This window comes from Gorilla gorilla, chromosome 2 (genome assembly GCF_029281585.2).
Source record: "Gorilla gorilla gorilla isolate KB3781 chromosome 2, NHGRI_mGorGor1-v2.1_pri, whole genome shotgun sequence".
NCBI lineage: Eukaryota > Metazoa > Chordata > Mammalia > Primates > Hominidae > Gorilla > Gorilla gorilla.
The window spans coordinates 77355857-77368555 of record NC_086017.1 but is presented as its reverse complement, the minus strand read 5'-3'; the positions used below and the strand labels follow the sequence as shown (position 1 = coordinate 77368555).

At 38.9% G+C, this 12699-nt stretch overlaps 1 protein-coding gene and 1 pseudogene across 1 annotated transcript in view; one reads left to right on the top strand and one right to left on the bottom strand.

Annotated features, from left to right (window-relative positions):
- The window catches only part of SUCLG2 (succinate-CoA ligase GDP-forming subunit beta), a 292253-nt gene that overhangs the window by 142288 nt on the left and 137266 nt on the right, over nt 1-12699 (top strand). Inside the window, exons 5-6 of the mRNA XM_019024673.4 lie at nt 1416-1568; nt 3719-3808. Of these exons, the coding sequence (XP_018880218.4) occupies nt 1416-1568; nt 3719-3808 (243 nt within the window). The remainder of the gene's footprint in view (nt 1-1415; nt 1569-3718; nt 3809-12699) is intronic.
- Nucleotides 7633-8150, bottom strand: LOC129532699 (NADH dehydrogenase [ubiquinone] 1 beta subcomplex subunit 4-like; annotated as a pseudogene).

Genomic DNA, 12699 nt, shown 5'->3' with positions numbered 1-12699 from the left:
TAAATAAATAAATAAATAAATAAATAAATGCAGGAACATGGTTAAATAAATATTGTCATATAAATACCATGTAATCACAATGAAGAGAGAAGACCTTAGAAAGATATTTAAGTTGTAGTATTAAGATTTTAAAAAAGAGGCCAGGCGTGGTGGCTTACGTCTGTAATCCCAGCAGTTTGGGAGGCTGAGGCAGGTAGATACTTGAAGTCAGCAGTTCAAGACCAGCCTGGCCAACATGGTGAATCCCCATCTCTACTAAAAATACAAAAGTTAGCCAAGCATGGTGGCAGGCACCTGTAAGCCCAGCTACTCGGGAGGCTGAAGCATGAGAATTGCTTGAACATGGGAGGCAGAGGTTGCAGGGAGGCAGAGTTTGTAGGGGGCTGAGATCGTGCCACTGCACTACAGCCTCGGTGACAGAGTGAGACTCTGTCTTTTTTAAAAAAAAAAAAAAAAGAGATTAAAAGAAAGAAAGGCATCCTGTTGTGTATAATGTAGGATTATTCCATTACTGCAATGCTTGCAGATACATAGAAAAGGACTAGAACGTCAGCAGTGGTTTTTCCTGGTGGGGCTGTTACATGCAATTCAAGTCCTACAGAGCAAAAGGACACCTGGCTGAGGCAGTGAGTCCCCACTCACTTGTGGAATTGAATGACATTCTTCCATCCCACTTGTCCCTTGTCTAGTCATGGCCCTGGCAAATGACCACATATTCCCAGAGGAAGGGGTGCCTTTTTCTAGTTATCACAGAGGTTCCTGGTAGGCTCATATCTGCCCTGACTCCTGGGGCCCGAGGGTTTGTTTGAGGTAGAGCTGTGCAGCAGGAAGCTGCTTTCACTTTCTCATTTATATATTTTTGGTATCGTTTGCATTATTTTTGAACAAGCAAATATTCTTTTTATAAATTAAAAGGAAGTATAAAATGAAATAAAATATAGTGATCGAAGAGACAGAAATATACAAACATATGAAGCATCAGACATACTGTAAAAGAATCCGTCTGTGGCAATCATGCTTGGTTTTCCACCAGTGAAATCTGAGAAAAGTCAGTGTAGTAATATATATGTGTACTGTTAATATCTCAAATTAAAATAACAGCCACTTCTCTAGGGTATTTCTTAAGTGACACAGTTTCTTGAGGAGGGACAAAAAAGAAGATTAAAGTGGGAAGGTTCCTTGAGGCAAACGAAATACCTGTCACTCGAACAAGTTAATGGGATCAAAATTAAGGAGGTGAAAATGGGCATTGTGTGCACCATGAGAGCAGAACTCTCAAAGCTCTGCAAACTCACTCCCTGGGCTGTAAGAGCCTGAAAATGAAGCCGTTTGATTCGTGTAGCAAGTTTGTATAGATTTCCAAGTAGAAATCAGCTTAATGCTGAATTAATTTGACTTTCCCACTAATGTGGTAGGTGATGGTTGCTGAAGCCTTGGATATTTCCAGAGAAACCTACCTGGCAATTCTGATGGACCGGTCCTGCAATGGCCCCGTGCTGGTGGGCAGCCCCCAGGGGGGTGTCGACATTGAAGAGGTGGCTGCTTCAAACCCAGAGCTCATTTTTAAGGTATGTTTAAATTCCAGGCTACTTGCTAGTAATTGATTGTTATTGTAGAAGCTGTTAAATATTTAATGGGGAGTCTAAGGCCAGGAGCAGTAAATCTGTCTCTACAATTTAAGGTAAGAAGATGTTGAGCCCTTTTTCTTTCTGGGTATCCAGTTGAAAGTTGGGTGGAATCAAGGTATTCAGTGTTCAAAGACTTTTTATCTTTGCTTTTCCCACCATTCCTTCTTTACTTCTTCCTACCTTTTCTTCCTCCCTGATTCCTTTCCATCCAATCTTCCTCAAGAATTAACCAATGGGAGAGGACTGCTTTATTTTCATTTCTTATGGTTAACTCTCTTTCATTTAATATTATATATGATCTGGAAATTCTCTCCTAGGAGATGAATGAATTCTCTTTTAGCAGATGTGAACTAGAAACTGTCTTGAGTTCTCTCAGTACTCTTGATGTAAACTAGAATCTTTATGAAGTCCAGATTCTATCAGTTTGTTTCAATCCTTGAAATCTTGACTCATTTATTGATATTAAGATTAGTTTCAAGTCAGAGATCTGAGGTCAAATTTAATCAGAGCACAAGTTTCTCAAAGTCTCCAAACCTCATTTTTAAATCAGTAAAATGAACATGGGGTGATTTCTACCCTGTGGGATTATAAGGATTAAATGAGGTGATGTGTATAAAGCGCTTCTTAACCTACGTCAGCTATGAGGAGAAAAACATAAGTTTTCAGAACTAAAATTGAAGTTTTTAATCTGAGTTCTTGGGGTCAAAATTACATTAAAATTTTCCACCAGAAACATTCATTATTTCCTTTAGAAAATGATTTTTTTGTTTCCCTTTGAGAAGGGGAGATTTTATTTCTTAAATCTCTTTGTCTAAATAATGTACAATAAACACCCACTTAGCATCCTCAACAGGTTCTTGGAAACTGCGACTTGAATGGAAACGATGTATAAGGAAACCAATGTTACCATACATAGGCTAATTGATATAAACCAGAGTTAAGTTCCTATAGCATATTTCTGCTGACAAAACATCACTCAACTCCTAAATAAAGACCAGCACACTTCTAACGTTACACATTAAAATAAATAGGAGCTATATATACGTTTCCGAAAGATTTCATAAAAACAAGTAAGATAATTATTTATCCAGTTTTTCCAGCTTAGGGTCTCTGATGGCTGGAACACAGGGTGCAAGGTAAGAACCCACCCTGAATGGGACACCATCCCATTGCAGAGCACACTCACACACCACACCCACTCAGACTGGGACTGTGTATACATGCCAGTTGACCTAACATGTACAGATTTGGGATGTGGGAGAAAACCGGGGGACCCAGAGAAAACCTACTCAGACAAGAGGGGAATATGTAGACTACACAGAGACAGTGGCCTTGGCTGGGAATTGATTTTTTTTTTTTTTTCTCAACCTTATAACAAAACGACCTTGAATGAAGTAACGTTATTTGAAGACCTGCTGTACTCATACTGCAGTGATTGGTTTTAAAATATTTTCACTAATATTATATAATAAGGTAATTACCTTGGAAACAGAATTGAGACTTTATATGCAGACTTACCAACAACACCTAGCTGTTTTCAAAGTTCACATTATTTAAAGCAGGCCATTCCATTTGTTAAGAGAATGCATGAAATAATGTATAATGACAGTGCTCGGTGTCTTTGAGACAATATCATTTTGTAGAGCTAAGGTAATAGTAATAATTATCATCAATAGAGTGTTTAAATCATAAGGTAATATTTAACCTATCTATGACAGGCTTTAAACTTAACTACTAGTAGGCAGGAAAACCTTACTTTGGAAACCTTCCAAAAGATGTCATAAAAATTAACTGACTAAATATTCATCAATGCCATCTGTATAGTAATTAAAAGTGAAAACTGGCATCAGATTTTCTTGTCAGCATGCCACCATGAAGAATTATATAGTTTTTGGAAGGGCTGTTTTATAGATGGTCTGCTAATTAAAACATACCCTACAGGCATCTGCGGTAGCCCTGCTCAGAGATCTCTGGATAGGTGCCACACTTTAATTACTGATTTGCAAATAAATACTAAGCATTTTCTTTTGAGGTTGTAAATCTTCTCAGTTGACTGTCTGAATTTTGTTTATTTGATTTATTTTTACTAGGAGCAAATTGACATTTTTGAAGGAATAAAGGACAGCCAAGCTCAGCGGATGGCAGAAAATCTAGGCTTCGTTGGGCCTTTGAAAAGCCAGGTATATAAGCCATTGGGGGATGGTGTGTCTGACTTGTTTCAGAAAACATTTGGGAACTTGCTTAATTGCCTCTAGTGTTTGTGATTACCAGGAAACAGGATTATTTATTGTTTTATAATTTTTTCCTCCAGCTGTTTATGATGAAGAAAAATATTTCCCTGATGTTTTAAAAGAGGATGTTTATGATGTGTCTTTGAATGTATTTTGGTATGTGTGTGCATGTGTATTGCATGTGGACACATACACTTCATGATAGATGGTAATCTCTATTTTTTCTGTAGCATTGCTGGTACTTAGCCACCTGGCAGGCATGTGATACAGCTCATTCGAACTTTAGTTTCATCATCTATAAAATGGGAATGATGACAACTCCCGAGAGGCTTATTGTGGGGATTCAGTAGAATAATGTGTAAAAGTCCTTATTGTACTGCTCCATAAAGGTCTGTTCTTACTGGTATTGATATTAATAATACATGTTATTTAGCTAATTGCTATTCTTTCATAGCTAATGGGCATTTGAAATGAATATTGATGGCATAAACTTGATATTTTATTGAGAACAGCTTAAAATATGCCAATTTTGTAATAATATCCCTTGGCTTCAAAGACCAAAACATTGGCCTCAGAGCTGTTGAGGGACAGAATCTGTCTTAGCATCGTCCCCTGCTCTGCCTTTGTTCCAGCCCATGGCACCTGATTATGTGTCTAGTGGGGCAAGCTTCCTAGTCCCACAGCTAAATCAGATAAACTTACTTGCTCCTTCCTCTGTTACTCAGAGAGGCCACCTTAATGGCCCTAGATTGTGTGTATGTGTGCATGTGTGTATGTTCTCTGGCCTGGGGCTTTATGAAAAGGTTACAGAGTATGTCCTTTAATTTGGTTGGGCAGCACTATTCCCATAAGACAGTAAATGATGCACTCTTTTCTTTCTGTCTTGTCTTTTTCTTTTGATTGACTCTCTCTGGAAGTTTAATGGCAACAGTAGGCAAGTCAAAGAGGGATAAAACAGAATAAGGTTTTAAAAAATATATATGCTTAAATGAAGGGAAACCACTTATTTGAAAATGAATAAAGGCTCACTTTGAAAGCAAAAGATTGAAGATGGTAGAATGGAACAGGGTCATCTGGAACTAAACCTCAGGATGAGAGAGAAAGGGCCAGGATTCGATGGACAGTTAGAGGAACTAATTGCCGTTTCTGAGACTAGCAAAGAGATGCCAGGAAAGTGATCTGTTGAAAGGGAGATACTGGAAGATTCCTGAATATGTGCTACAGTGGTTGGTTTCACCTCCTGAGAATGAGGATACCAGCTACATTAGCCATTCATTTGATGTTTATTAAGGGGCTTCTTCTGTAGCAGTGGTGGTCACCAAGAGCCCGTTTTCCATACAGCCACTGTGGTCTAGCTGCACTGTCCGGCAGTCAGCTCCAGAGTTGCGCAGTGACCCTGTCTGCCTCCTCCATATCACTTTGGACATCTGTATATTTCTCTTATTTATTTGCAGTCACCTTTGCTAGATCCTAATCTTTACCACGGCAGGGACTTTGTCCGTCCTACTCACTGTTGTGTTGCCAGCAGCTGGCAAAGTGCTTGGCATCTATTTTTATTGCCCAAGAAACATTTGTCATGTGCATGACTAGGTGAAACAACACTTCTAGGTGTCCACTTTGAAGAAGTTCCTAGAGGCTCAGCAATAGGTGGCTTTTCATGGCAGACAAATAAATCTGGATTGGGCAAAATCTGCTGACCACATATTTAAAAGCTCAGGAGGTGAACATAATAGAGAGTTCTAGAGAAGTTAATAACAGTATAATGTACATCACAAGATACTGCCCCCTCACTACATATTATATGAGAAAATCAAGAGTTATTTACAGCTCTTAAATGGCTTATTCTTGTTTTCCTGGTACCTGAAACACTCTAGGTTTTAAATGAGTTACCTATGGAAGGAAGATGAATATGTGAGAACTGAGGGATCAGTAAGTGGCCATATTGTCAGTATACCTTTGAATTAATTTATCGAGGAAAGGAAATAAAATGTTTTAATTTGTTTTTTTCTTTTTTCACTGCTAACTCCATGAAAGGCTTTAAATCTTCATTTTCTCAGCAGCTTGGAATGAGCACTGATAGGGTGCTGCTCAGTCTGCTGTGCCTTGGGGAAAAGAGACAATGAAAAATAACCATTGTTCCTCAGGGGCTCACAGACCGGTAGACATCTGCCTGCTGGCTGAGAGGATACAGGAAGAGGGATGGATAAAGGAATGTGAAGGAGAGAGTAGGGGAGGGGGGCAGCGGGCAGAGGGAGAGAGAGGTTGATCTCAGCTGTAGACATGTTGGAAGTTGTTCATCTAGGGACACCTGAGTGTATTTCTACAGTAGAAGGGATATATGGCTTGGGATCCCAGGGAAAGCTGTGCATTAGAGTTGTAGGCTTGGGAATCTCTGCTTTATGGGGCTTGCTCAAGCTGTGGGGATTAGTGAAATGCTCTAGAGGGCCAGTGTACAATGAGCAGATGGGACAGTGTAGAAGGGAAAACATTTAAACAATCATCAATGATCTTTTCCTAAAGAAATAGTATCTTAGAGGTACCTTAGGTTCAACATGACTTTGAAAGTTAAGTTACTTAATTTTCATCTAGGATGTGGTTTAGGCATTTGGAGGTACCTCACTCATGGTTGAATATCATATAAAATGATAGTCTTGTAAAATTATTAATATCTTTCCTGTGACTCATGCCTGTTGTCTCTAAAATGTGATGAATATTAGACATAACAAAAATAAAGATGATATTTTGCTTTACATAAAAATTACCAGTATTTGTTCCCAACCAAAGTCTATTTCTGTGAGAATTTGTTGAAAAACGTTAAGACGTAGGAAAGCTTAATATAGTAGTTCCCCCTTATCTGTGGAGGATACGTTCCAAGACTTCCAGTGGATGCCTGAAGCTTACCTACTACCAAACCCTATATATACTCTTTTTTTCTGGATATTCTAGATATTTATACTTAGGATAAATTTTGACTTATAAATTAGGTACAGTAAGATATTAACAATAGTATAAAATAGAACAATAGCAATATACTGTAATAAAAGTGTTGTGAATATGGTCTCTTTCTCAAAATACCTCATTGTACTGTACTCACCCTTCTTGCGATGATGTGAGATGATGCAGTGTCTACATGGTAAGACATGGGGTGAGTGATGTGAGCATTGCGATGTAGCATTGGGCTGCTCATGACCTCCTGGCAATACTTCGTGAGGAACATCTACTTTGGATGATCCTGGATCATCAAACCATGGGTGTCAATGGCTGGATGTCAGGAACAGATGATCTCAATGGTCAGGGATCCTGGATAGCTGAAGGTTTTTCACCACAGCCTTTTAGAAGAACATCATAATTAGAAGTTTGTCTCTTTCTTTTTAGGTCATCAAAGTGTGGCTGTAGAGGTTGTAATCCGTCAGTGACTTTAGTGCTGTGTTCCATCCAAGGATCTTATTCCATAATTTTGTCCTTTCCATTTAATAACTTGGACCTCAGTAGACCATGGGTAACTAAAACCACAGAAAGGGAAACTGAGGATAAAGGGTGACTATTGTATGACTGAAACTTACAAGTTTGTCAAGTGTGTCTTAATTATCATCTATACTGTTCATTTCTGAAAACATGAGTGCCACGAATTGTCAACATGTGCCTCTAAGGTTTAGGCTGATGAAAAGATCGGATGGTCCAAGTCAGTGCAAGATCACTAACACCTCTTGAAGTGGTTTGTACTTCTGGCTAGATTTGAGAGGCGTACGTGAATATTGATGATAATTTCTGGAATGCAAGAAAAATATTTAAAATTCTTAACCTGTTGAGACTTTTGTTTGATTAATAGACGATTTATTTCAGCAAGAATACACATAGTCATCATTGCCAGACTTAATATGAGATGTTAAATGTTTGATCCAATTTTCCTTCCTGGATAAGTTTTTCTTTCCTATTCCTGTCAGTTTTGAATACATAATACCAGAAGAACAGATGCCTAATTCCACACAAAGCTCCCAAGAGTGAGTTTTTAGGGATGAAATTAGGATAGACATTTGCTGATCTTGCATAGGTCCAACAAATCAAGGCAGGATCTTCAATGAGCCGTCAGCAGTTAGGGTCGTTGTACTGAAGCAAGTACTGCTGTTTCAGCTGTGCTCTTATGGCCAACCTCTCGGCTTGCGCCTGCTGGGTTTCCAGGGATATGTCATATTCCGCTGGGTAGAGGGTCGATGGTGGAGTGGCCAGGCGCGATGGAGTATACTTTGGGAACGGCATCTTGGCGATGCAGCGCACAACTGTGCCTGCGCGATTCTGAGGCCCTTCCTCCTTATGCTCCTTTTGAGACATTTTTAAAGATTTTTATAAACCTGTCAGATTTTCATGTACGTATATTTGATTTTACGAATTTTAATTTTTAAAAATTACTTAGACAAAATAACAGTTGATGGCAAAAGTGCAGAAAAACTTTTTGTACACAGTGGTTATGAGCTGAGAAATAAATGGCAGTAGTAAGCGACTGACTGCAAGTTGACCAGGAGAATGTTTTCTTTGACCTGTGCTTATTTTTAACTTTTGTAGAAAGCGGGAATACTAATCTCAACTTGCCACATGCCATGCCATTCTCTGTTACACCTGGTCACACACATTCTGTCTACTTAGCCCTTATAACCATTTAGTGAACAGCCTCTGGAATAAGACATCTTACAAGGGTTTGTCATTGTGAGATCTACAAGGGAGAACCAGCTTGGTTTGGAGATGTCTCCAAGATCAGATTATGTTTTAGTCTTGCTGAAAAAAATTATAGTCTGCCTTTGTGCAACAGTAAAAATTAAAACAGAAAATATCCCCAAAATGCTGTGCTAATGTATAATTACAATGGGATTAATGTGCAGAAAATGCAGTCTTGTACTAAGCAAAGTTGGTGTAGGTTTAAGAAGTTCTGAAACAATTTAAGTGTGTATCTGTGGATGAATGGATAAACAAAATGTGGTATATACTATAATGGAACTTTATTGAACCTTGTAAAAGAAGATTCTGACACATGCTGCAGTATGGATGGGGCTTGAGGACATTATGCTAAGTGAAATGAGCCAGTTACGAAAAGACAAACACTGGATGATTCCACAGGTATCTAGTGTATGTATATATATGCATATCTTTTATTTTATGTATGTATGTATATAGAGATCTCTAATATCTCTATATATCTGGTATCTATATATATCTATACGTATTATCTATATACATATATATGGAGATATATATGGAGAGATATATATGTGCGTATATATAGAGGGGTGTGTGTGTGTGTGAAAATATATATATATGGAGATGGAGAGAGGGGCAGAGAGAGAGATGCTATCTAGAATAGTCAAATTTATAGACACAAAGTAGAATGATGTTGCCAGAGGCAGTGGGAAGAGAAGAACGGGAGTTTGTTTAGCGATACAGAGTGTGAGGGAAGATGAAGAAGTTCTAGAAACTGGTTGCACAGCAGTGTGAATGTACCAACTTGACCCTGCAGAACTGTGTAGACAAAAATGGTTGAGATATGGTGAATTTTATGTTTTGTATATTTTATCACAATTTTTTAAAAAGGAAGTTTTGAAGTAGCTGGATTAGATTATACATATATATATATACCCAGAAGTTATTTCTATTATGTAGTCCCCGCTTATAATGGAATTAATCTTTAATTCAACCGATATTTATCGAGTGTTGACTCTGCAGAGGTTGTATCACTACAGTGGATGCCAAGGTGCCCAGGATACATAAGATGCCTGCCCCATGCAACTCACATTGCAAGCTCACATTGAGGACCTAGAAAACCCACTAAAATACAAAAAATATTTGTCAATGAAGTATTTGCTGGCTTCGCACTTTAACTCAAATTTTATTTGGATTAAAAAAATGGAAGAAATTATAAAGAATACTAGAAAAAATAATGGGAGAATTTTTAAAAATACTCTTAGAATGGGACTAGCCTTTTAAAAGTCTGACACAAAGCCAGAAGCCATATAAGAGTGACATTATTGTGAAATTTCCATGTGGCAAAAGTAACAAAAGCATGTTCAAAAGATAAATGTTAAAGGGGCTGAGACAAGAGGATTGCTTGAGACCAGGAATTCAAGAGCAGCCTGGGTAACATAGCGAGACCCCCATCTCTAGAAGAAATTAAAATAAAAAAATTAGCTCAGCCTAGTGGCATGTGCCTGTAGTCCAGCTATTTGAAAGGCTGAGGTGGGAGGATCATCTGAGCCCAGGAGTTCAAGGCTGCAGTGAGCCATGATTATGCCAGTACACTCCAGTCTAGGTGACAAAGCAAGACTCTCTTGTACACACAGACACACACACACACCCACACATGCACACTCACACTCTTCCTATAAATTAATAAGAGACCAAAATCTCAACAGAAAAATAGGCAAAATTCACAGAAAAAAAATAAGATGTCTCTTAAACTCATAGAATAATGCACAAACACATTCATAATAAAATAAATTCAAATTAAAACTATATGTGAGTGTACTCGTCTGTTCTCACGCTGATAATAAAGACATACCCGAGACTGGATAATTTATGAAGGAAAGAGGTTTAATTTACTTACAATTCCACATGGCTGGGGAAGCCTCACAATCATGGTGGAAGACGAAGGAAGAGTGAAGGGACTTCTTACATGGTGGCAGGCAAGAGAGCTTGTGCAGAGGAACCCCCCTTTATAAAACCACCAGATCGCGTGAGACTTACTCACTATCATGAGAACAGCATGGGAAAATCCTGTCCCCATGATTCAATTACCTCCCACTGGGTCCCTCCTGCAACACGTGGGAATTATTACAATTCAAGGTGAGATTTGGATGGGGACACAGAGCCCAACCATACCAGTGAGATACCTTTTTTCACCTAACACACTGACAAAGATACAAATGGCTAATGATTGTGAATTGGAAAATGGTGTCTCTGATAATTTTCACTTTTTAGGAGTGGAAATCATGGACAGCTTCTATGAAGAACAATTTAGGCTGGGCGCGGTGGCTCATGCCTGTAATCCCAGCACTTTGGGAGGCTGAGGTGGGCAGATCACGAGGTCAGGAGATCGAGACCATCCTGGCCAACATGGTGAAAACCGTCTCTACTAAAATACAAAAAATTAGCCAGGCTTGGTGGCACACCTGTAGTCCTAGCTATTCGGGAGGCTGAGGCAGGGGAATTGCTTGAACCCGGGAGGTGGAGGTTGCAGTGAGCTGAGATCGCGCCATTGCACTCCAGGCTGGCAACAGAGCAAGACTCGGTCTCAAAAAAAAAAAAAAAAAGAACAATTTAACAGAATCTTTTGATGTTTAAAATGGCTACATTCCTTTTTGCTTCACTCTGGGTAATTTATCCTACAAATGTTTAATCACGTGTATGTTAAATATACAGAGATAAATAAGGCAGTGCTGTAATGTCAACCTATTAGAAACAACGCAGTTGGTCATTATTTAAGTGAAAGGTTAAAGGAATTATAACATATCAATACAGTAAGATATTATTTAGTCAATTAAAAAGATATGATTGGTCTACCTGTGTTGCTGATGAAGTGTCTCTAAAATTCTGTTAAGTAAAGAGGTATTGGAACAAGTTTCCTTTTTTAAGACAGATGAAGGAGGAATGCGTACTGTGTTAGGCATAGACTGTCTCTCAGATGAAGGCTAAATTTATGAGTTGGCTGCCACTGGGGGCCTGTGTGGTTGAGTGGTGCAATCAGGGAAAACCCTTAAGTTCTTTGGGAATTTTATATCATATACATGTATTATCTACCTATGCAAATATTTAATATTAAAAATATTTAATCATACTCATTATGTGGGTTCGTTTATATCTACTAGCCCTCAAATTTGGATTTAAAAATGTTTGTATGTGGACATAAAATACATTAAGATAGCATGAATTAAATCTGGAGTTCTTCAGTCAAATCTGGAACCACTTGCAATATTTGCACCAGTGGGGCTTTACTTTAGGGATGTGTTTCATAGGTGCTGCAAGAGCTGAGTAGTTTAAGAGTTGACAGAAAGGCAAACTAAAGCATATCCAACCGCATGCTCCAGGAACAAAAATGAGGCAGTGGTGTTACTGGACCTTGTATACAGAAGCTAGAACCCTGGTGGGCTTCTCCAGTGGGAGCAACAGCCAGAGGAGGAGGTGCTGCCCAGATAGAAAGAGAGGAGTGGAAGTACCCTGGCTCTTCCCTTCTTCCCACCTCCATCTCTCACCACTGCTTGCCATTGGCTGACCCCAGCTGGAAACCAGCTGACCCAGGAACCTAGAAAACTCAGCCTGTAAGAGTCACCTTCTCTGATATACAGAGTAGAGTTGGAGAACTGAAAATGGATCTGCTGCAAGTAATCCGAGGCTGGCACAATGAGTGAAATGTGGCAGTGGGAAAACTTTGGCTTGGAAAATGGAGCCGGGAATGAGACTGATACCTAATTCTTCTCCACTATCGACCCTCTTGCTCTGTGCATCACATGCTCCTTTTGTTATTGCCAGGAGCTTTCCAGGGTAGGGGCATGGCTCATTCATGTTCTTATTTCAAGCGCCAGCTCACAAGATACCAGCTTGCTGTGTCATAGGCAGTGGAGAAATGTTGGTTGAAAAGAATGAATGAATGAATGAGTGAATTTCAAGCGGAGATGAGAAAAATGAAGTCAGGGCATAACAGGGCAACCTTGAATATTCTTGCCCTTTGTGGTTAATGCCTTTGGGACAAGCTATTTTCAGTTTGAACTGTGCTGTTCAGTAACTACACTATTAAGCACTTTCATCTTCCTGTTTTGCAACAGTTTTCATTAGACACTCAGTAATTGTTTCACAGATTA